The sequence below is a fragment of the Cnephaeus nilssonii genome (assembly GCF_951640355.1).
Source record: "Cnephaeus nilssonii genome assembly, chromosome: 12".
Lineage (NCBI taxonomy): Eukaryota > Metazoa > Chordata > Mammalia > Chiroptera > Vespertilionidae > Cnephaeus > Cnephaeus nilssonii.
In genome coordinates, this window is record NC_137083.1 from 53,359,502 (window position 1) to 53,384,720 (window position 25,219).

Consider the following 25,219-nt stretch of genomic DNA (forward strand, 5'->3'; position numbering starts at 1 on the left):
TCAGACTGTGTGAGGGCCACACAAGTCCTGTGAGGAGATGGCAGGGATTATTCCAGGAGTGTAACAGTTGAATTCCAGGAGTATGACTTTGCCCATTCAGAACACCTGGAAGACTTGGCTCGCCACAGAGCCCTCCCTTTAAGAATTCCAGATCCTGGGTGCCAAGTATGATTTGCATCATTATTTACACTGTTGTTGGTGTTTTACAGGTAAACGTCCAAAAAAAGGAATGGCAACAGCCAAACAACGCCTTGGGAAGATCCTTAAGTTGAACAGAAATGGCCATGCGCGTTTCTTTGTGTGACGGAGCTGCTGTTGGTATCACTCTTCCCTTTGGAGACCAGTCTCGGGGGTGTGGGAGCCTGGAGCTTCCGCCGTGCATGTCCTTGAAGAACACTGCCTGGAGAACAAAATGAACCTGATGCTGCATTTTCACTGTGCCACACCCACTCAGCAATAACCATTTTGGACCTGGTGGGGGAGAGGAAGAAGGAGGGTAGAACCTTAAACGGAGACCTTGAACTGAAAAGGGTCTCTTGTCAGGGCTTGAATTTCATTTTGTTGTTGGTAGTGTCTTGATTTATTTTCAGTGGTAAAGAATTATCAATAATTTATTTAACAGATTTTTTTAAAAGTTAACAGCTTTTAAATTCTTTCTTTTTTAAAGCTATTTATTTGGAAGATTTCTGGAGAAATATCTCACTAATTTAGATTTAAGAATGTGAAGGTTTTTAAATTATTTTTGATAGTGTGTGTGTTACATGTGGGGAAGAGCCACAGTAACAGTAACTAGTCTGGACTCTTAAATTTGATATTCAGGTTAAAGTCTTAAACAGGGATTTGATGCATTAATTATTTTAAATTAAGATGTATATGGAAATCATTTTATTTTATATATTTCATGTTTTTTATAAGCTATTAGCTTCGCTTTTGCTAACATCCAAGGTGCATACTGTTATCCAGGTTGATGACCTTATATCCCACCTTCCCCCTCTGCACTCCCGACTTTTGTGATGACACAACAAGACTCTTCTCTTTGCAGGGAAATACTTTCATAGCTGATGTGTTAGACCTACATATAAAAGACCCCACATTTCTCATTTCGTTTGACATGGCATTTTTTCCTTAAATATAACAAAGGCTTCTTGCATTTTCATTTTTGCTGATGACCTGGGTTCCAAAGAGAACAGCTTTAATATCTTTTTCCTATGTGTGGAAAAAGTATTATAAGTTTGGTTAAATTGTCATATTTCTAGTTTTTCAAATGCATTTGTAACTACAGAGGGCCTTCATACTGCTGGTGTTGGAGGGCAGGACCAACACCTGCCACAAAGGTTATATTTTATGACGCTTTTATTCTGTGTACCTAATTTGTTGGGAAATAAGATTTGACTTAGTTGTTCAACTCTGCATAATAAGCCGTAATATAATAGGACTATACTATATTAATTGTGTAGAAGCAAGCATGTTGGAGTAGACCTTTTGCAGGTGTGTGTGTGTGTGTGTGTGTGTGTGTGTGTGTGTGTGTGTTTAGTTTTTTTATTTCTTAACCTTCTAAAGAATTATTTAAGACATGGATTTGAAGGAAAATGGGTGCTTCTTGTAGTTTCTTCCATCTATCCTAACTTAGCCAGTACATATTGAGGCTAAGTATCTGAATTGAGCTTTAAAGTAATCATGTATCTCTTTTATGCACAATTTTTACTAAATGCCAGCTAATAATAGCTAATATTTCCCCCTATGGCTTAAAAATAAGTAATTTCAGGGCTGGGGTGGGGTGGAGATATTTCCAGTGCTGACAGGAGAGCATTATACAAGTTCCTACAAAGAAAATATAGGCAAATAAGATCAAATTTATTTTTATGAAGAAGAAATATGGCCATATTATGGATATCCTTTTATTTACTGAGCCAAGGTAGCAGAACTTTACCTTCTATATTAAGTATCATGTTCAGTGCTAAGAAAAAGAAATCCATACCATCTTCCTTCATGGTTGCATTCAAATGTGTATTTTCAAAGAGAGATATTTCTTACTCTGTCTTCATTCCAATATTTCATGGAATAAATATGAAGTAGCTTATGAATTAGCCTTTTTGGCCCAAGTGACTGAATCAAAGTCTGGATCTTACCTGGTGTCAGGAAGGATTTTGTGGAAATACTAATTGCCTGTAAGTGGCCTACTTAAACTCTACACGATGCCAAAACTAGTTAAGAGATGGGCATGATTAGTCATTTGACGGATGATTCGATTTAAAAAATGTAAAAATTTGGGTTTGACTAATTGTGCCACCTTCCCACACAGTATATTACTGTGATGTTTTGGTTTTCTGTAGACATCATTTTAGTGTTTATAGCACATGATTTTGTTTAAGAAATAAGAGCTATATATATTTCTTCAGTTACATCATGATCTGGGTTCTTTTTTTATGTTCTTTTCACAGCTCTTAAGTGTTTTTAATTACCTGATTTTTTTCTTTAACTATAAAAATTAAAAATAAAACAATTGCTTTTTATGAGTTAAAATTGTGGCCAGTATCCACCCTGTGTACTTAGGCTGGTAAATACTTATTTTAAGTAGACAGTATGTGGAACTTTTAAGTGAAGGTACTGTGGATTTGTTTTTGGCAATTTTAGCCCATTAACTGGCTAAGTTAAAAAAAAACCCACAACTTTCAGCAGGGTAATAAATATAACCACTACAGCAGAATACATGTATCTTCTTCTGAATGGTGCAGATTCAGCCACTGGTCCAGGGACTTTCCTAGTCTTACAGAGTTACTGGCTCTGATGCATCCCCTGAAGCTCAGAAATGACTGAGCCTTGAGGTAATTGCAGCCAGTATCTGGCCTCAACTGTAACAGACAACCTTGTGTTTTTCCCTCGATCTCATTATAAACAATACTACTGCACAGATTCTACGACTTAGGAAGACAGCAGTGGTGGCATTTAGCTAGTTATAAGCAAATAGAAACATGTAAAGAAGAATTATGATTAAATGTATGCATTTTTAATTATAGTAGTAGATAATTTTCCTGTATTGATTCAAGTAAGTAACTTCTATTAACCTAGTATCCACTGTACTGTAATTCATAATGTCACATAATATAATGCTCTCCAGTATTGATTAATGATGTAAACAGTACAAAGCTGGCATTTATAATAGTTTTGTATCCTAGAAATACATTGAACTTCATAAGCATCAGTTAATTTTTAAAGCATACAAAATTGAAAATTCTGACTGAAATCATCTTATAAACTCAGAGAGAAAACAAGGCCATCTTTATTACTATTTAAATACTTAGCTTGAATATTGTTCTGTTTTTTAATAACCCCAATTATTGCCTTTTAAATGAACTCTACTATATTTATTCTTATGAGATCAGCAGGTATTTATCAAACACCTACTATGTGCCCAGCACTACATAGTTCTGTGGGGAAGTATAAAGTTGAAGTGTGGTCTCTGCCTTTGAAGGTATCTTCGTCAGGAAATAAGCAGTATTATTTTTACTTCTAAGCAAACATAAGCAAAAAAGAGTCCATTTATTTAAAAAAGCATTAACTTAATTTGTTTCAATTGAGATATACTATGCTATATAGAAGTGGAAGTAAATTTTTTTAATTTTTAAAATTTAAAAAACATTTCAGAAATTAACAATTTAATGTTGGCAGTAGAGGGTCATGGTTTAGTATGAAAGAGAGCAGACGACTTGGATTTTTGTCCAGGTTCTGCCATTTTTATATCAGCTGTGTGACCTTGAATAAGTTGCTTGTTCTTTCTACATCTTAGTTTTCTCATTTGTTAGTTTGGATAAAAATGCAGTTAACAAATACATGGAAAAGTGTTTCTTAATCTATTAACACTTCATGCTTGCAGTTAATTTATCATTATTTAAGTTGCCACTGATAATGAATGCACATTTTTATGCATTTTAAATTTAAAACTGTTATTACTCATAAAATTTGTTTTATGTCAAATCTGTGCCCAGAGCATGCTACCTAAAAAACCTGAAGACTCTCTAACAAGGTGCTGAATTAAAATTAGTGCTTGACGTGAAAGAAAAGTGAAATAGTTTATGGATAAGAGTGATAATGTTTATCCTCAAGTAAGTAATGTTTATCCTCACGTAATTATTAAGATGATTTAAGGAAAGATTCTTTCTGCTTGTTTCAAGAGATGCTTTCTATAGTGACTCCCCAAAGAGCTCCTGAATCACCGTGCCACCCGGTACACCACTGCCAGAAGTAACTATTGCAGTATATCAGCATTTTACGATTTCACATGGAGATGAAGGCTTAATAATGTCAATCTGAAAAATTTTCAAAAATTCATTTTTTCTCATTAAATATTAAGCCAGTTGCTCCCTCCAAAAAAACAAAACAAAACAAAAACTAAAGATGACCAGTTGTTTCCAGATGCCCTAGAACAGTGGTCGGCAAACTCGTTAGTCAACAGAGCCAAATATCAACAGTACAACGATTGAAATTTCTTTTGAGAGCCGAAAACCAACTTCTGCGCATGGGCCACGAAGTTTTAATCGCACTGTACATGCGCGCCCACACTCAAGGGGCCAAAGAGCCGCATGTGGCTTGCGAGCCGCAGTTTGCTGACCACTGCCCTAGACCTTCATCTAAAGCAATCTCGAGAAGGTTGAGCATCAGATTGCTAGGAAAAAACATGTTACTGGTAAATAAAGAAGACAAATGGAACCCAAATAGGGCAGTGTTTTGCCTGGGGTCACAGTAGATTCTAGACCTCTGGTACCTTGCTTCCTACCACAGTTCTCTGTGATGCTGTGCAGCCTCATGCTTGTCCTGGGGGTGATGTTGATATGCTTGCTAGAAGCCAGATGGAAAGAAAGGAGAAGTAATATACTCACTACAATGCTGTTGGACTAAAGTAATTTCGATACTGTAGCCTTACTAAAAACCCTGCTCTAATTTTTATTTGTTCTTCAGTGAAAATCATGATATAAAAGTCAAATCTTTCATATCCCTTACATAAATTTTTAAAAATTAAGGTCATTAAGAAGCAAATGCCTATTTCCAAAGCAATTAGCTTATATTTGACTGTGGTTTTACTCTTTTATACTATTTTTCCCCTCTTTAATGGGTAGGGAAAATAATGCTCATTTACCTGCATTCTACCCCATAGAGTCTCCCTCTCACCCATGGTGCCCTCTCTAGTGTCCTAAAGCTTTGTCTTAACAAGTGCAACATTAAATTTTTGTTAAAACCCTTTCAAAACTATATTCAGTGATTCTTCCAACAAGTTGATCTGTTCTGCACTATTTCACTAATAAACCCTGGCTACCACGTAGCCCTTGACCTCCAAGTAGCTTACCTATGCAAGACCTGTGACATTCTGAACTCACGTTTCCTTATTTCAGAAAGCAGTCCTAAGTGAAACTTAATCATAACGATAAACCTTGCCTCCACCTACTTTTATTTTGGCCATTTCCTTTTTTAAATGCCAGCTATTTCCTCCCAAGGTTTTTCACCAAAACAATGATCATAAGTGCTGGAATATATATTATCTTGCAGAAACAAAATAACCCAGACATACTCTTATATTCCTGTGGTAGTTGGTTGGTAACAGTTACCATTATTAAGTGGAATATATAGTGAGGAATTAATTGCTTGCCTAGAATCATTTCTTCCCTCAAAGATTCATACGTAACCTTTTATTTTTACAAAGCATACATATAACTTCCACATTATAGTCAGGGACCTGAGGTGTCACTTGCTAAGCAAACCCCCAGGTTATTTTATATTGCAAAAGAAACCTAAACCAAACTAAGGGCCTTACATTTATGGTTAGACTGAATCAAAAGCTATAACCTCAATTTTCCCCAAAATAGCTTCTGACTGCAAACGCGTCATGCAGTTTTTAGGTATGAAATAGCACTGATCAGGAAATGCATGTGCAACTTCGCAGACTGTATTTCCTTCCGAAAAGACTTTTCTACTTTTAATATAAATTAAGCCATAATAGTTTCATGCTGTGGAAAGAGGGTGAAAGGTTCATTTGAAGAGATTATATAATATGAATTTTCACATTTACTGTGAAATGTCTAACTTTGCCAGTGCTTCAGCAGGTTTTGTGTGTGTGTGTGTTTTTTTTTTTTTTTTTTTTTTGAGGGGGTAGAGGGAGGTGATAGGGTGGGGTAGTATTAATTTTAGAGATTGCAAATCTGTGAAATTTGAAAAGGGGACAGTTGTTGGCTATGGTATTTATTAGTTTTGTAGTAATGTTTTGCTAGCCTGACTGACTTTTCTTAACTGATTTTTATGCCCATGGTCCAAGGAGACTGGTACCCTTTCTTGTTTGGGGTGTCTGCGGAGTAGTGTCTTGTCTGTTTATATAGGCAGTCAATGTGTGTGCACATGTGTGTCCTTTGAATACAAAAGCACACTGTGTGACTACAGAGTGGGGTGTGGCTGGGAAACGGGATGCTGAAGCTTTAAAGAGCATTTTTTTTTTTTTTTTACTCTTAACAGTATTTCCCATCTTTTGCCTGCAGGCAGGGAAAGTGTACAGTATTTATTTTGCTTCTGTTTTAAATTTGTAAGTCTTTAAATAGTTTAATTGGTTACTAGAGGGGAGGACAAGTGACTTGTTTAAAGTTGTATTTGGTATTCTTACTTTTCATTTTCTGTATTTTAAAATATTGAAATCAAAATTGTATTACTTCTGTTTTGATTTTTTTAGCGCTGGGTGTATTTTTGGCTCATTTTGTTTGAAAGTATAAATGTTGGAAATTGTATAAAATGTGTCTTTGAAAGAAAAAAAATTCTATATCCAATTCTGATTTTCTGTTCCTTTTTTCTGCTTATTGATTCATGGGGGAATTATTGGAGTCTGTGAAAAACTATATCAAACTTAGGCTCCTTACTATTTCTGAAGATTCAAATGTGCAGAGTAATATGTCATATTATTTTATTAGACATATTGCTGGGGAGGCAATTAGCGAAAGAGAGGAAAGAAGACAAAAGGGTAATTAGTTGGCAGATGAGGCTATGCTATGGCATGGATGCTGGTGCTACTGGGGGACACTTAAAAGCATTTGTTGTTCCCAACCTGGGGAAGAAATGAAAATATGCCTTGTACACTGCAAGTACTCAAATGGAAAATAAAGACAATGAGGGTTTCTACTAAAAGCCTGTCTGCAACATAGCACCCAATTCTTCCCACTCTAAAATGAGGGGTGGGTAACACCCCACATTCCACAGTCTCACTGCTTGGTGGAAACACAAAGGTCAGCTAAAGATCGAAGGAGTGTTGGTCCCAATAATTAACTGCTAACATGCAAACTAGAGGAAGGGCAAACATCCCACAGGTTCACAGATGGCATGTGGAATGTTTGCACAAATACTTCTTGAGCACCTGCAGTATACCAGGCATTGTCTAGCACTGGAGCTACAGGAGTAAGACCCAGCCCCAGTCCTGCAGGAGCCTGTGATAGATGTGAAAGGAGGGGAGAACGAGGGGTGCTGACCCGGCTGCCTAGCGGGATGGGAGTGGAAATGTGAGTTCAGTGAGATGAGTTCATTGTGGACATAGTGCTTTTGAGGGTCTGAGAGCCAGGTCTGGGATGAGCTGAGCATGGTGAGAGCTCACCTTGGGCCCTGAAGAGAGGAGCCAGGGACCAAGGAGGAAGGAACCCGGGGCAGCACTTAGGGCAGAAGAAGAGCCTGGGAGGGGGCGGGAAATGGCAGGAGGGTCTGCTCTGGAGAAGGAGCCTGAATGCAGATTGATGGAAACCAAGGCACCGAGGGACCCCACGGCCTCTGCTCTTCCTGTACTAATACCTGCAAGAGAGTGGGTGGTCCAGAGTGCACCCACTTAAAGGCACCTCAACAGCTGTTACAAGAATGGTGCCCAAAGCACGTTCACACCTCCTCTTTCTTACTGGCCTGTTTATTCCAGCTGATTGAAAACTAATTCTGAATAAATCTGTTCTTTTGTAAAAGTCCACATGCCATCTGTGAACCTGTGGAATGTTTGCCCTTCCTCTAGTTTTCATGTTAGCAATTAATTATTGGGACCAACACTCCTTCGATCTTTAGCTGACCTTTGTGTTTCCACCAAGCAGTGAGACTGTGGAATGTGGGGTGTTACCCACCCCTCATTTTAGAGTGGGAAGAATTGGGTGCTATGTTGCAGACAGGCTTTTAGTAGAAACCCTCATTGTCTTTATTTTCCATTTGAGTACTTGCAGTGTACAAGGCATATTTTCATTTCTTCCTCACAACCCAACGAGGTAGGTGCTATACGCCCCATCCTGCAGATGAAACAGGCCAGAGACAGCAACTGACATGTGCAGGTTCACACTGCTAAAAAGTAGAACTGAGATTTTAATCAAAAGCCTAACTCTAAAGGCCACATCATTTTTTATGAATTGTTTTTCTCTTTTGTAAATTTATTTCCCTTTATTTTTCCCCATCACCTTTTATCCCCCCCCCCCCCCGCCATACACTCTTCCACCTCCACTGCCACCCCAATCTGTTGTTCATGCCCGTAAGTTCTTTCTTTTTTTTTTTTTTACTCAATCTCCCCACAACATCCTTCTTCACCAGAGCTGTCTGCCTGCTCTCTCTGAGTCTAATTGTGTTTTACTTTCAATTATTAAAAAGGAATAGATGGTCTTTAGGAAAGATTTGTATTCTAAAAGTTTACTTACAGACAACCATTTGGACTGAAAAAATATTTTTTTACAGAAGTTTTCTATCATTTAAAGTTTGAGTCTATCCTTTTCCTAGGGGCTGGGTACATATGAAAGCATGCTATTTATCTTCTAGGATCCCACCTTCTAGTGAAGAACCAACTAAGCAAGGGACAGGTGATACTGTTAAAATCCATGAACCTAACATGAATTCCCAAAGTCCCGGAGTTAGGCCGTGCCTAGTGCACCCCTTCCACTGGACATGGCCCTGCAGGATGGCACAGCCGTCTACCACTGCCCTTCTCACACTTCAGCCTCTCTGAGCATCATTTCCTGACCCCCAGCTCTGGTAAAACGATCAGCCAGATAAAGGAGAAAGAAATCCATCCATATTTCTCTTTTTATCTATATCTCTATCTCTATATCTCTCTCCCTAACTGCTCAGGAGGTCACTTAGGGCACAGCCTTTAATAGTCTACAATAACCACAGCAGTGATTCTCCCAAAGTCTGATTTAAGAAGAACAGTTGAGAATAAAAAAGTCAATTGCCTTATTGGAGGGGGATGGTGAAGGTGGACTTTGGCCAGTCTGTGGGGTTGGGAAGGACTCTGATGACACGCCAAAGACTAATCCCTTCTGAGGTTTTGCCAATGGGAGGCAAAGCTGTGCCTATTCTCTTTGGTCTGGGGGCTAACTACTGGTGTTAGTTTGCTAGGGCTGCTATAACAAAGTACCACAGACTGTGTGGCTTAAACAACAGATTTGTTTTTTCATCCCTCTCGAGGTTAGAAGTTGGAGACTAAGTTGTTAGCAGAGTTGATTCTGTTGGAAGCCTTAAAAGAACCATTCCAAGCCTCTCCTCAACTTGCAGATGCCATCATATCCCTGTGTCTCTCACATCGTCTTCCCTCTCAGTACGTGTCTGTGTCCAAATTTATGCCTTTTGTAAAGACACCAGCCATACTGTATTCAGGCCCATCCTAATTACCTCTCCTTTTTTTTTTTTTTTAGTTAATCCTTACCCGAGGGTATTTTTTCCACTGATTTTTAGAGAGAGTTAAAGGGAGGGAGGGAGTGGGAGACAGAAAGAGAGAGACATCAATGTGAGAGACACATAGATTGGTTGGTTGCCTCCCGAACTTGCCCAGACCGGAGCCAGGAATCAAACCAGAGACCCTTCCATGTTGGTGCTGACATTCTGACCACCGAGCCACACTGGCCAAGGCATAAACTCATTTTAATTTAATTATCTCTTAAAAGACCCTATACCCCAAAATGTTTATATTCTGAGCTATTGGAGGTTAGAACTTCCAACATATGAACTTCGAGGGGGGACACAATTCAATCCATAACACTACTGGATCAACTCATACAAATAGTAACTCTCAGTGAGTCAAGTTTATAAATCCATGTTTATTTTTTTAAATCCTTACTCGAGGAGTGAGGATATTTTTCCCATTGATTTTTTAGAGAGAGTGGAAGAAAGAGCGGAGGGGGAAAAGAGAGAGGAGGGAGAGAAACATTGATGTGAGAGAGACATCAATTGGTTGCCTCCTGTACATGCCCCAAATGGGGGCAAGAACCAGACCTGCAACCAAGGTATGTGCCAGGAATCGGACCTGTGACCTTCTGGTGCATAGGCCGACACGCTAACCACTGAGCGATGCTGACCAGGGCAAGTTTATAAATCCATGTTTAAAAAAAGAGAAACATTTTTCTTATTACCACATTATCCCCTGACCAGATCAGTAGTGACCACTGCATAAGAAATGTGCCCCTTTACAGAGTCATTGGCCTGCTTATGATCCTTAAAACGATCCTTTACCTTGGGCCAGATGAAGCCTTGGGGCAGGACTTCTAGCCCTACCCATATCCAGAGCAAATCCCCAGGGATCAATACAGTTACACGTGGGTAGTGGGATTATGGGTGACACTTGCTGTGTTCATTCCTTTCTCAAATATTTATTGAATATTAAGTACTGGGCTGGGCTCTGGGTAGGTCAATGGGAACAGGACAGGGTCCCCTCTGTCCGAGCAGGGGGTGACAGTTTAGGAAAAAGCACTGTGCTAGCATTGCAGCAGCACCGAAGCCTGGTCTGGGATCCCATGCTGTCCTGAGCCTGGTGTCCAGCCCTGCAGCAGTGCAGACTTCCTCTTTTCTCTGGGGTAGGGATTAGCTCTGCCCATCAGTGATGTTCCTGTGTCCTGAGCTGAGCATGTCGTGGACACTGCTCTGCCAGGTGCTTTTGGATCCTTTTGCCCAACTGCAAACTTTGCTAAGGAGCCACTTTGCCCAGGTGGTACAGAGAGCCAGAAGGGCCCGGGTTTTCTTTCTGCTCCTGCTCCCCCTCAGGCCTTAGCCAATGCCTGATGGATGGTGGTACAGGGAAATAATAGCCCAGAGGAGGGACACACTCTGAGCAGTATTTATAGTCCACCCTGCCTATGCTCAGATTCCATATTTGCAAATTTGCCTATGTACTAAAATTTACTTCTTACCCCAAATCACTGTATGGTACTTTCATGGTCATTCAAGGACACACACATAGCGAGGTGACACTGTGCTCTTATTTCAGCTCTTCGGGTACCATGTATACCAGTTAATAATGCGGATTTTGTAATCAAAACACGATAATTTCAAGAGAAACATCAAAAGTGCTTTATTCAAAGTAATGTCCATCACTAGCTACACATTTTCCCCATCTTTCAGGTAATTTGTGGATACAGTCCCAATAGAACTTTTCTTGTTTTGAGGCAAACCATTCAGAGACCCTTTTTTCCACTTCTTCGTACATTTTGAAGTGCTGCTCAGAAAGTACGTGTGCCATTGATCAGAACAAGTGGTAATCTGAAGGAGCAAGGTCTGGTGAATATAGCGGGTGGGTTAATACTTCCCAGGCAAGATCTTTTAATGTGTCTTTAACTGGTTTTGCAGTGTGTGATGGTGTGTCATCATGAAGCAGAATTACTTTGCCATGTCTTCTGGAACATTCTGGTTTTGATGTGAAAGACAAAGAATGTCCAGGTCAACCGAAAAACTTTGAAGATCAATTACAAGCATTATTGGATGAAGATGTGTGTCAAATTCAAAAACAACTTGCAAAAAGATCAAATTGTTGATCTTCAAAGTTTTTCGGTTGACCTGGACATTCTTTGTCTTTCACATCGAAATCATCACTTTTAAAAGCACTTAAACCAGCGTTCACATGTATCTTGAGATGGAGCATATTCACCATAAGCTTCCCGAAGTATACGATAACTTTCAGCAGCACTTTTCTTCAAAATAATGAATTAAAACTTCTTGCAAATGCTTTTTTTGGCACGAAATTCGACATTTTTAACCATAAAAATATCTATGATGTTAACACCTTCAACAAATTTGACATATGAAGTTTTGAAGCTTGCTGTCAATACAACATAGCATACATATCAAATCACATATATATCAACATGTGTGTAACTCCATCTATTGAAAAAAATCCGCATTATTAACCGGTACACTGGTAAACAAGTATTCTTTTTGTTGTCTATTTAGTGTATGTTTTTTACATTTTGGTGCTTTTTGTTGGTTATTTCACTGTTTAAAATGATCCCCAAGCATTGTGCTGAATGGCTGGCTAGTGTTTCTAAGAGCAAGGAGGGTCTGCTGTGCCCTGTGGGGAAAATCCCTAGGTTAGGTAAGCTTTGTTCAGGCATGTGCTATAATGATGTGGGCTGTGAGTTCAATGTTAATGAATCAAGAAAATATATTGGCATCTTTAAACAAAAACAAACATATGACAAGGTTGTGCATTAACCCAAATCCCAAAAATGTGGCCAGAGGCTCACAGGAACTTAGCCCTGTACTCCCCCTAGAAGCAATGATTTCATATTCTCTAATTCAGTGTTCATGGTGACTTTATAGAATACTAGAGGCCCAGGGCACGAAATCATGCGGGTAGGGTCTCTAGGGCCTAGCCTCCTGCGATCAGGGCCATCTTCTGCCCATTTGCCAGTCCCCAGGCTGAACACTGCCTCCACCGCCAGGCTGTGAGGCTGTTGGGATCACCAGCTCATCCCTGGCTGCTCCGGGGCTCAGGCCTGCGGGAAAGTAGGTGCAGGTGACTTCACCTCCATGCGCGTGCGCCGGGCCGGCTGCTGATGGAAGGCGCTGCCCACTCGGGGCCGCTCATGCCGGGGATGAGCTGGTGATCCCAACGGCCTGACAGCCAGCCTGGTCTTCCCACCACCCACCCCAATTCCCCGGTTCACCATCGCTGATCCATCAGAGCCTGCGGGACGGGTCAGGGACCAAGAGGTCAGCCATTCAGCCCACTCGCCAGTCCCCAGTCCCGCCCTGCCCCACTCGCGGGCTCTCAGGGAGGGACCGAGAGATGCTCAATTCACCTCATGGTGACCGGTCGTTGGATCATCACGGTTGTCAAGGACACTGACTTTTTATATGTATAGACAACTCCCAGGAATAATGAGAATCCACTGTGGGGATGCGTGTGGCCTTCTAGATTCTTAGAATGAAGTTGGAGCTTTGCAAAGCCCCTATGGACATCTCATTGTTCAGCTTTTACTTTTAAGTTTTTTTGGTTAGCTTATTGTTTGCCCCTACTGTTATCCATTGCCACAACCAGCCACGACATAAAAATTCAAATGGTAAACAACCTATGGAGAGAAGCCATTAGGATTGGGCTAGTCCGAGTGAAGTGGAATAAATACCAGCCTTTTTAGGAAGTCTTCCAGAGGACCACCAGACAGGTCAAATCATGACTTATTTGGAACTGAGGCTTTGAAAGAGCTCCAGCTCTGTTATGCTGTCTGCTATAGGTACCAGGAGGGTAGGCTATGTTAGTTTTTCTTTCTTTTAAAAAAAAATTATCTTTATTGTTGAATGTATTACAGATGTCCCCCCCCATTGACCCTCCTGAATCCCACTCCCACACTCTCCCCAGACCTTCACCACACTATTATCTGTGCCCAAGGTTATGCATACAGTATATGCATATAAATTCTTTGGTTAATCTCCCCCCCATACCCCACTTCCCTCTGAGATTTCTCAGTCTGTTCCATGCTTCCATGTCTCTGAATCTATTTTGTTCATCAGTTTATTTTGTTAATTTGGCCTCTGTTAATTCAAGGCTGCTGGGGAGGAGGAGGCAGGACTAGAGTAAATTAGAATGCTACAAAGCTTGATGTTCCTACTCAGATTCAGCTATTTTTCTTTACTAAATGCTAAATAACCCATTGACGCAAGACTCTGAAAACATTAGTTCTGACCATTTTTTGCCAGTTTTTCATTGCTTGTAAGGAAGGGCAAACTTTACGAGATCCTTACTCCAGCATTTTCACTGACATCACCCTTCCTTTAAAAAATGTTATTTTATTGTACAATATTAAACCACAATTTAAAAATAAAAATTTTAAGAAAAAAAATTTCCACACAAATTGAAAAAAAGAAAATCCAAAGAAAAATTGTTCCTCACCCCATCTCCTAATTAATGCATTTTCATTTGTCCACGTTACTATCTACTCTTCTTCCATACATAGGTTTTAATATTTTGTTGGTACTATTATAAATAGAATTTTATGTTCAAGTTAACATAATACTATAATTCCCCCACCATCTTTCCACCCCTCATCTTCCCTTTTCCACTTTCCTAGTCCCTCCTGCCTGCTCCCTGCGACCAATGTGGATGCGAACAGCAGTGCTCACCTTGCTCAGCCGCCTCAGGGTCACTGCAAACCACCTGCCGGTCCCTCACAAATGGGTCTCTCTTCGCCAGATTCCACAGCGTTCTTTCTCACTGAACACGTCACGGCTGTCGTTCTGTCAGCGGACGGAGATTGAACACAAGGTTTTGCGAGCAAACGATCCACCCTTGTACCCACTCCCCCCGCCCCCCTGAACATTTCAGTACATAACTTGGGTACTGTTCCTTTTAGTTCTAGAATATTCTCTGAGGGAGGCTCGCCGGGTCAAAGGTCATACACGTGGAAAATGTAAGTAGCTATTCCCTGACTTTCCCCAAAGGCTCTAACAAGTCCCATTTCCCTCCGCAACGTGTCCCTGTGCTCTGAAAGGTCTCTCACTACTCGGTCACTCTTTAGTCAGAAAGGGTGCAGAGCCACGTAATGGCTTTTTAAAATACTACATCCTTTTATGTTTAAAATGAGGGTTTCGCTGCCAAAACGGAGGAGAAAGCAACACTAAAGCTGCTCTCGCCCCTCTCGCCCTTCGGGTGATAGCTGTGCGTGGGGCTGCGGGCAGGTTCGCAGGCCGTCGACGGAAGCCCTCTGGGCGGCTCGCGCCGTTCCGCCGGACTCCCAGGGGGCGTCGCAGCCTCACGCAGCCTCGCAGGGGGCGTCAGGGGCCGTCGCAGCCTCCCAGGGGGCGTCAGGGGCCGTCGCAGCCTCGCAGGGGGCGTCAGGGGCCGTCGCAGCCTCCCAGGGGGCGTCAGGGGCCGTCGCAGCCTCCCAGGGGGCGTCAGGGGCCGTCGCAGCCTCGCAGGGGGCGTCAGGGGCCGTCGCAGCTTCCCAGGGGGCGCTAGGGGCCGTCGCAGCCTCACGCAGCCTCGCAGGGGGCGCCGCATCCCACCTGACGGACGCGCCGGGCGTAAAATCTCTGCTCAGTGGAACCTCTCCACACGCCCGGCCCCGGGAGGAGCGCGCGCGTGCGGCGTCGCCCTCCGTCCTCGAGGTGAAGGGCCCCAGAGGCGCTTTCACTCCCCGCGCCCCGAGCGCTGCCCTGAGGGGCCGCGAGCTGTCCGGGCGCCACCAGAGCACCGGCCCCGACGGCGGGAGGATGATCTCCTGGTCGGGCTGGCCGGCCGCCTCCGCTGGGGGCGCGGAGGGAAGGCGCCGAGCCCCGCTCAGCGGCGGGCCCGGGGGCGTGGCGAGGCCGCCGCGGTTCTGCTTTTCCCCAAGCCGGGGCAGCTTTCGCTTTCGCTTCCCGCCGGCGTCTCCTCCCCGCGGGACCCGCCCCGCCAGCCGGCGGCCCGACGGGCACTGCGCCCCCGCCGCCGCGGCCATGGCCCAGGCTGCCGCGCTCGCCGAGGTGACCCAGGTGCTGTGCGCGGCCGGGGGCGCCTTGGAGCTGGGGGAGCTGCGGCGCCGCTTGCGGGACGGCGTCGGAGCGGACGCGCTGGAGCGGCTGCTGCGGGAGTCCCGCCGCTTCGTGGTGGTGACGCGGGCGGACGCGGGCGGCGCGGCCGCCGTCCCCGAGCGGGTGGTGCTGGCCGTCTCCGCGCTGCGCCTGTGTCGCGGCCACCAGGGCCTCAAGCCCACCTGCGCCGGGCTCTGCGGGCAGCTGCACTTGTGCAAGTTTATGGTCCTGGGCGCCTGCAAGTTCCTCAGAACCGGGTAAGGCGCCGCGGCCGGCCGGGGTTGGGGTGGGCGGCGGGCGGCAGGCGGGGTGAGGGCCGGGGGTGTGTGTGTGGAGGGACGGGACGAGGGCCGCGCCCCCTCCGTTCGCCCGCTTGGAGCCCTTTCTAAAGTTTGGGGAGGTGATTTGGTGGCCGTTCCCCCTAATTCTCCTCAGTGAGCATTTATTGAGCACCTACTGAATACCTGGCACTGTGTGGGGGGGACTCGGAGCCGTGTCCTCCAGGCTCCTGATAGCAGAGTGATTTAGAGGCCGAGACGGCCTGGGTGTGGCCGCACCGGCGTGGGAGTGGGGGGCGTGGACGCGGGGGCGGGGGGAGGGGGAGGGGCGGGCTCTTCTGAGGAAAACAGGCCCCGGCCCGCTCCCCACGACGCCCTGCCTCCGCGCCTTGAGGGCCGCAAACCGGCGGCTTCCTCAGCCCCGGGGGAAGGAACCTCTCTGCCTGCTCCCACCGGCTAACCAGCCGCGAGAGGATTCGGTGGCTTTGGGGATAAAATGCAAGCTCCTCACCACGTCAGAGGCCCCTGGGGAACCGGGCCGCCGCCCCGCCCCGCCGGTGCCCTTCGGTTTCTGGAACACTCCCAGCCTTTGCCCACCTGGTGGCCTTTGCCCTGCGTGGGACGCGAGCGCCTTTCCTGGTCTGTGTCCTGAATCCTGGCCTCAACTCAAAGATCACTTTCCTTTTTGAGCCGCCTCCTTCCTCTCCATCACACTGTCCTGTTCCTTTTCTCACAGCACCTATCCCATCCCCCTGCCCCCCGAAGAACGGAAACCGAAGGCCGAGGCGGGCGGGCGGGTGGGCGCGGGGCCCTGGCGTGGCCCTGGCCGGTGGTTTCCCACGCTGCATGCAGCAGGTGCTCTGGGAGGTGGATGGACTAGGTTTGGGCTAAGAGTTTGGACCCCACCCTGAAGGTGATAGGAGCCTGTGAAATGGTAGGAGAGAGCCGCCATCAGGTCTGCCCTTTAGGAAAGTGTATCTCTGTGTGGATGCTGATTTACAGGAGAATCCGATGGGGACCTGATTGGAAGTTAGTTCACTTATCGGAAATCCTTCCTTCCTTCCTTCCTTCCTTCCTTCCTTCCTTCCTTCCTTCCTTCCTTCCTTCCTTCCTTCCTTCCTTCCTCCCTCCCTCCCTCCCTCCCTCCCTCCCTCCCTCCCTCCCTCCCTTCCTTCCTTCCTTTTCTCTTTTCTTTTTCTTTTTTTGGCTTAACACAGTAGACATTACTTCTGGCTCATATCAGGCTCAATAGCCAGTGTGAGGTAGGGCCCCTGATCTATGCAGCCATTCTGGAACCCAGGCTGGCTGATCTAGACTGTGCCCTCCTCAGCTCTTAAGGCCATTCTGGGTATCGGGTTCCAGGAAGTCGATGGAGAAGATGCACAGTAGAGGGGTGGAGAGAGGTTTTTATGGGCCAGTTCTGGAAGTGGTAGACAACCTTCCACCTACATCCTCTGGACCACAAGATGTCTCATGGTCCCACTAGATGGGGCTGGGAATGCAGTTTCTGGGAAGCAGCTGTCCAGAAATATCTGGATTAGAATATTGCAAGGCCCAGGTAAGGCCTTAAGACGGGGTGCATGTGTGAAAAATTTGGGGAGATGGTGAGAGTGTAGGGACAGTATGAGAGAGGTGATGACAGTTTTCTGTCAATTTGTTGACAGAGAGATGACTCTTACTTTCATTTCTTATTGTTGGCTGAGAGAGCAGGAGAGGATTTTGGTTTGAAACCTGTCCAGGGGTCTGAAGCTTGAGAGCACGGCCAGGGCCCTGATTGGCTAGTTTGGGAGTTGTTGGGTGGTATAGGCCATGGCTCCAGGAGTGGGTCAGATCCAAGGTGGGAGTCTGAGGGTGGAACCATGAGGAAATTGGTCCCTCAGGGACTTGTGGAGAAGAAGCATCTCAGGGGACAATAAGGAGCAGCAGCTGAAGAGGAAGGCAGACACAATAAATGGGGATAATTAGTGAATCTTGTTAATGCTAACGTCCATTTGGTAAGATGAAGATGGCAATTCTATTCTTAGGCTACTTCCCAAAATTTGGAGTCAAATTTTACTTCTCTTGGAAATTTGGACATCTGGTGTTTACTGGCCTAGATGATTTCTGAGTTTTCTTTTTTTTAAGTTGAATTTACTGGGTGACATTGGTTAATAAAACCATGCAGGTTTCAAGTGTACACCTGCATGCTACATCATGTGCTCACTGCCCAAAGTATATTCTCTTTCTGTCCCCATTTATTCCTTCTTTGCCCTCTTCCACCTTCCCCCACCCCCTTTCCCTTTGGCAATCACCATACTGTTGTCTGTGTCTATGGGTGTTATTATTGTTATTATTAATAAATAAGTTTTCATTGATTTTGGGGAGAGAAGAAACATCGATGTGAGAGAGCCATAGGTTGGTTGCCACATGTACACACCCTGACCAGTGATCGAACTGAAAACCTGGGCATGTACCCTGAACTGGAATCAAACTAGAACCAAACTGGGGACCTTTTGGTGCATGGGACAATGCTCAACCAACTGAGCCACTCAGGCCATGGTTATTATTATTGTTATTTTTGCGTAATTCCTTCACCTTTTTCACCCAGCCCTCCAAAACCCCTCTTACAGTTGTCTATTTGTTTTATGTGAATGTGCTTCTATTTCTGTTTTGTTAGATTATTTTGTTCATTAGATTCCACATCTTCTTTATTCTTCACCTTTCCCTTTTCCTTGAGATTCACACAAAAGTTTCTTGCCCCTTTCTTCTTTGTTTCTGGGTCACATAGGGAGAGTGTATGTGGCCGGTTGTATTTTCTATGTATTTTCCTGTATCTCTACTGGTCTTCCTGAACCTCAGGTCAGCTGTTTCAGAAATAGATTCTCACTGCTGCTTTTCATTGGTGACAGCTGGGAAGGATCCCTGGTCCCTGACTTCCTTCCTGTGCTTAGGGGGATAGTGAGCATTGTGGTCAAGTGCACAGCCCTGAAGATAAGCCTACCTTGTTCCAACTGTGCCTCCGCTCCTTGCTAGCTGAGTGGACTTGGGCAAGTTACTTTATATCTGAGCCTCAGTTCCATCATCTGCAAAATGGGGATAATAATACCACCTATCTTGCCTGGGGATGTGTGGGAATGGGATGGAGGGGTTCAATGGGGAAAATAGGGGACATCTGTAATACTTTTTAAAGATAAATTTAAAAAATATCATCTACTTCATAGAATTTTTGAGGACTAACGAATTAACAAGGAAATCGTTTGGGCGATCCCTGGTTTATTGTAAATGCTCAAAAAGTTTTAGCAGCCATCATCATTATAATGATTAGATAGATTTGCTCTGGCATCACCTATTACTAGCCCCTCTGCCTAGAATGTTCTTTCTTTCTCTCCTTGCCTGGATCCTCCTCAACCCTAAGAATTTGGCTCAGGCTCCCTCTAGTTTGCTTCCCCATTTCCATCAGGGTCAGGTGCTCCTCCTCTCCATACTGATATATTCTGAACACAGCTGACCTTGTACTTTCCACTCCATTTTAAAGTCATCTCTATGTCTTTCACCTCCACTAGATGAGAGGAGTGGAATCAGGATGACTCCAAAGGAGAGGGAAATGGTCTTTTACTGAGATGGCAGAGCCTGTGGGAGATGCAGGTTTGGAGGAGTTGATCAAGGGTTTGGTTTTCTTTTGAGATGCTTGTAATAAGCATGATGTATGAGATACGGCTGTGTCTGAGTCAAGCAAATGGTATTTGCCTGATTCTTTTCAGTCATGTTGATCAGGGCAGTCAGTTGAAGTCTTTGGATCATTGGGGCATGGTGCCAGTGCCTGGTTCACAATGAGTGTTTAACAAGGGCTGTTGATCCAAAAATGGAGTGGGGAGGAGAAAGGGCTGGGCCTCAAGGGAGTGTAAGCCCTTGTAACCATAAGTCATCTGTACTTACTTATTCAGCCATTGTTTAAATGTCCAGTGACTGGTATGCTATGACTCTTCTTTGGGGAATGGCCTTGTCATTCTCATTAGATAGCTGCTGAGGAGCACTGTTCTGGATTCTACAATTCACAAGTTACCATCTCTTCCTTTGTAAATAAGCTTTATGTTTTATCGTTGCATAGAAATGCTGTTTTTTCTCCAGTGCTTCTAAACAATGTAAGGAACTATTCTTGTACAATTATCTTAAAAATTGATAATTGGTAATTATCTTAAAGATTGATAATTGTATTAGTTTGCTTGGGCCACAAGTTAACACAGATTGGGGAGCTTAAACCAGAAGTTTATTTTCTTACAATTATGGAGGCTAGAAGTTAGAGATCAATGGTTGGTTTCTTCTGAGGCTTTTCTCCTTGGCTTGTAGATGGCCATTTTCTCCCTATATCCTCACATCGTCTTCCCTTTGTGTGAATCTGTGTCCTCTAATCCCTTCTTGTAAGGCTACCAGTCAGATTGGATTGGTCCCCTCCAGTGACCCCATTTTAACTTAATCACCCCTTTTTAAAGACTGTCTCCAAATACAATCACTTTTAAGGTACTGGCAATTAGGGTAGGGCTTCAACATAAGAATTTTGTGGAGACACAATTCAATTGTGACACTAACTCTGCTCCTTTGCAGGAAGAACTGTAGAAACAGTCACACCTTGACAACCGAGCATAACCTGAGTGTGCTAAAAACTCATGGCGTCGATCATCTCAGCTACAGTGAACTCTGCCAGCTCTTGTTTCAGAATGACCCTTGGCTTTTACCAGAGGTGAGTGCTGGGAGGGAGTGGGTATGTGAGCAAGGAATTGGGAAGAGGCCAGAAGGTTGGAAGATAGGAAATATTATGGCAGAAGAGAAGCCTAGGCCCTCATCATGATCATTGGGATCTGCCTGGAGAAGATCTGGTTTGAATTCCCAGTTCTGTGACCTTGGGGACTGAACTTGCCCCTTGAAGCCTTTCCTTCTGTATCAGTTGGGCTGGTACCGCCTTTCCAGGGCTTCTGTGAGGTTGGGGGAGCCTGTTTGGCCAGTGGCTGCAGCAAGACCTTATTTACACAGCTGAGGAGATGAGAGACTCTAGTCAGCTCCTCCCTGTCTAGCAGGACCTGGAACCATGCAGATATTACTGGACCCAGCTGGGTCTATAGAAAAGCTTTCTAGAGCTGCTGACAGGTAGATGTGCTATTTACTAATTCAGTTGTACCCAGGATTTTGAACTTCAGTTGATGTTGCATTTCCGGTACCCACTTGTTTCAAAGCTCATTGCAATGGTTACGTAAGACTTTGGGTCTTCCTAGAAGCAGACACCAAGATGGGATTATAAGTGTGAGAGATTTATTGGGGGATGAGCAGAAGAAGTTGGGGTGAGCCTTCAGGCAATGATGCAGGTTTGACATCTGTGGCAGCAGAGAAGGAAGGAAGGGGACTGGGCAGAAAGATATCCCGACTATAATCCATTTCTAAGAAAGCTACCTGACCAACAGGCAGTTCTGATCTAAAGTCTTCACTGTTGGAGGTGGCTGGTGTCTCCCCAGAACGGTGTGCTCTGTTGTTGGCTGGGAGCATCCCGAAGGAGTGTGGCCTCTGTGTGAAGAAGGCAGTGGCTCCAGAGGGCAGCAGCTGGGCCAAGAGTTAACTGCTCTGCAGCACGTCTGAGCAGTGCCTTTCTGTGGCCAGCCAGGTTATATGGGATGTTCTGACACTGTGCCTACAATGAGGCAACAGAGATTAGATTGGCATATTTTAACGAAAATGCTTCCATATGATTCAGTTAAAATCATTCATTTCAGAAAGGTGCTACATAGCACAGTGACTGCCACATAACAGTTATTAACATTTTCTTTTGAAAATTAATATTGATTTAATTCAGCTAATCTTTATTGAATATTTTCTATGAGTCAGACACGGACGATAAGGAGATAAAAAACCCTTTTCTACCCTTCCAGGAGGCACGTTTACTGGGTCAGACAGACAAGTCAGTGAATAATTGTAAGGTGCTGTTTTAGATGCTCTAATAGAATCAGTGCTCTGTATCAGGGGCACAGTTTTGGGCGCTGGGGAATATGTCCTGGTATAGATGGTGCCTGCTCTGGGAGCTGAAAGATGATCGAAGGATGAAGTTTTGGGAAGGGAGACACAGAAAGGAGGGAACTTGGCATAGTCAGGAGATAGCATGTAGGTCATTAGGACCTGGATTTAGGGTTAGAGAGGGGAGAAAAAGAAATGGGTAGGCCTAGGGAAGGAGTGTGGGGGGGAGGTTTGTGTTTGCAGAGTGGGTTTTCACGTTTTGGAGAGATCCTCTTGTTATTAGTGTGAAAAATGAATCAGAAGATGACCAGTCTGGAGTGTGTAGCCTCTGTGTGCTTGGGTGTACAGGTTGGTTCAGAACACAGTGCCAGCAAATGAGAGCTGAGACCCAGGGTGGCTTTCTGTCAGGATGTCTACTCTCAGGCTAGACTCATACAATGACTAGTAGGGGCCATCACCATGAATCGAGCACCCACTGTGTTCCAGAGATTGTATTAACCACTCCTTGTATTTCCATTTTAATCCTCACAATAGCCCAGCAATGTACATGGGATTATTCCCATTTTAAGGAACTGAAAAACAGAATCTCAGAGCTTGTGAGTGGCTTGCCCAAGATCAGGAAGCTTGTAAATGGCAGAATCAATGTTAGGGTTCAGCCCTCTGTGGCCTTTCCCTTTGGGATCCCTGCTAAATCATGCTCAGTGTAGTACCTGTGAATTAAGTGGTTGAACCCTTAGTGGTCTCTGGCCTTGTTTTCATTCCCAGGAATTTGAGTGTAGAGGAGAAGGATTAATTGATTCAAGTCCCAGCTTTGCCAGCACCCAGTTCAATAGCCACTGTGTGTGCCAGATTGCTGTGTGACCTAGGGCAAGTGGATTAACTTCTCTGAGTCTGCGTGCTCCCTTGAGAAAAAAAGGACTGCATTTGGCCTTCTCTAAGATGCTTTAAACCCTAAGAACTTCTTTGACCCTGAGTTGCGGAAAAAAGAGTTGGGAGAAGCTGGGGCATGAGTTGGGGAGAGCTGGTGAATCGGGGAAGGGTGTAGGTAGAATGTAAGGGTTGTTAGGAACTGTTATGCAACTTACATTAAAATGTCTCCTGTGAAGGAATAGCTTTGATCAGTTTGAAGTTCTCTGGCTTTTCCCAGTGGAGGGGCTTATTTTGAGAAGTCAGCCATCCACAAAGTTTCTGTTTTAACCAAGGGTATATATTAAGTCATCCAGAGTGAGGGATATTCTTATTTTGTGTGGCCTGTGCGGATGATGGAATCACAGCAGTTGCTAAGTCTCTAGAGGAACATCTTCTAACCAGTGGACTAGTCAGTAAGAAGATGTGTAATGTGTGAGGTCTTCCTAAACTGCTGTCTTTTCCCTTCTCTGTCAACAGATCTGCCTTCACTACAACAAAGGAGATGGACACCATGGCTCGTGTTCCTTTAGAAAGCAGTGTGTCAAACTCCATGTCTGCCAGTATTTTGTACAGGGTGAATGCAAGTTTGGCACAGGCTGTAAGAGATCCCATGATTTCTCTAATTCTGAAAATGTGGAAAAACTGCAGAAGTTGGGCATGAGCTCAGACCTGGTGAGCAGGATGCCTTCCATTTATAGAAATGCTCATGACATCAAGAATAAGAGCTCTGCCCCTGTCCCACAGGCGACTTCTGGTAAGGCCCTCGGCTGGGGCTCCTGGATTCCAGCTGGCCATTAAATGGAATGTGTGACTTTGGATAAGTCCGTGCTTCTTTTAGTAAAATGCTGTTAGTGATCCCCTTCTAGCTGGTGGGGGCTGTAAAGATGAGTTGAAATCATGGGCATGAACAAGCAAGACATTCTGCAAAAATGCCAGTTGGTGTTGACAAGGAATGAATTCCTGCTGGGCCTTACTTGCACTGAGATGGGAAACTGCTTCTGTCCCCTGGAGACCTGCACAGCTCTAGGGGCATCCTTTGCATTGCATTCTGTTTTGATTGTTTAAAAACAAGTGAACAAAGCATAGAGTAATGTTGGTCTCTTCTTGAGATGAATAAATGGAATTTTTTTAGACATTGTAAATTTATTTTGTTCACTGCTCATCTCCAGTGCCTGGACAGTGCCAGGCCCACAGTAGGCACTGAGACATTTGTTGAATGAATGAACATGTTAAGATAAGTATTTTTTTTTTTAAAAAAGGAATGTCAGGCCCTGGCTAGTTGCTCAGTGGTTAGAGCATCGGCCTGTGGACCCAAGGGTCTCCGGTTCAAGTCCCAATCAAGGACATGTACCTCAGTGTAGGTTTGATCCCTATCCCTGGTTGGGGTGTGTGCAGGAGGCAACTAGGCCATGTGTCTGTCTCACATCAATGTTTCTCTTTCTCTTTCCCCCCCTCCTCCCTCCCTTTCACTCTCTAAAAATCAATGGAGAAAATATTCTCAGGTATGGATTAAAAATAATAGTAAGAAAAATAATGTCAGACTTAGTGAGAGGAACATAGGGAAATTCTGAGCAGATATTATTTAAGTAATAAGTATTTCTTCAGTACCTGTTGTGTGGGAAATGAAGAATGTGGTCCCTCACAGAGGTCATGATACATTGGTGTCCCTTGCATTACTGGCTGTTGGCTGGCCATTCTGGTTATCCATTGTTTTATTCAACAAATTTTATGCTTTCCATGTAGTGATAGTTACTGTCCTGGGCCTGGTTATGTCTTGGTGACTATGAGACATGGCTCCATCAGGGATGCACAATCAAATCCATTTGTTAGCTACAATGATATCTAGGATTTTTAATAGACCCCTTCTTAAAATATCAGGTGTCAGGACTACCAGCAGACAAACATCACGCTAATCTTACCTGATTTTTTATATTTAACAATTATCCTTGCTATATGTGTTTTCCCTTCACATTTTCTTTGATTAATTTTGGTTAATTTCTTTTAATAGTAGAAAGCCTAGAAGTAGACAAGGTTTTGCTTTAAATAGATCTTGAAGAGTTCAGTTGGATTATGGCCTTGTTAGTAAGGGAGGGAAGGATACCTATCCTTGGGGACAGAGGGAGGTAACCTCCAGGGTTCCACAAGTGTAGGTTTTGAGGTTGAGCCTATGTATGTCTGAGGAGCACATAAAAAGAAAAATGAAGAGGAATAATAAGATTACAGGTGATACTAAGTTGAGAGGGTTTGCTATATGCTTGCTTTTATGGTGGTAGGTGGGGAGTATTAAATGTAACTACTAG

At 44.1% G+C, this 25,219-nt stretch overlaps 2 protein-coding genes and 1 long non-coding RNA gene across 4 annotated transcripts in view; 2 read left to right on the plus strand and 1 right to left on the minus strand.

Moving 5' to 3' along the window:
• Positions 1–4,389, plus strand: part of KDM7A (lysine demethylase 7A) — a 103,489-nt gene extending 99,100 nt beyond the window's left edge. Inside the window, exon 20 of the mRNA XM_079785782.1 lies at positions 210–4,389. Within this exon, the coding sequence (XP_079641908.1) occupies positions 210–304 (95 nt within the window). The 3' untranslated portion in view covers positions 305–4,389. The remainder of the gene's footprint in view (positions 1–209) is intronic.
• On the minus strand, positions 335–15,448 carry LOC307108072. Its single transcript, XR_013814278.1, has 3 exons — positions 15,250–15,448; positions 14,368–14,481; positions 335–471 (listed from the first exon to the last, which is right to left on the minus strand). It is a non-coding gene; the product is annotated as an uncharacterized lncRNA (long non-coding RNA).
• Positions 15,449–15,618: 170 nt separating this feature from the next.
• PARP12 (poly(ADP-ribose) polymerase family member 12) overlaps positions 15,619–25,219 on the plus strand; it is a 48,512-nt gene continuing 38,911 nt past the window's right edge. The window contains exons 1-3 of one of the 2 annotated variants that reach the window (XM_079785784.1): positions 15,619–16,013; positions 20,616–20,751; positions 23,397–23,673. In XM_079785784.1, coding sequence (XP_079641910.1) covers positions 15,682–16,013; positions 20,616–20,751; positions 23,397–23,673 — 745 coding nt within the window. In that variant the 5' untranslated portion in view covers positions 15,619–15,681. Of the gene's footprint in view, positions 16,014–16,366; positions 16,674–20,615; positions 20,752–23,396; positions 23,674–25,219 lie in introns of those variants that run through there. The other variant, XM_079785785.1, reaches the window with a different exon arrangement.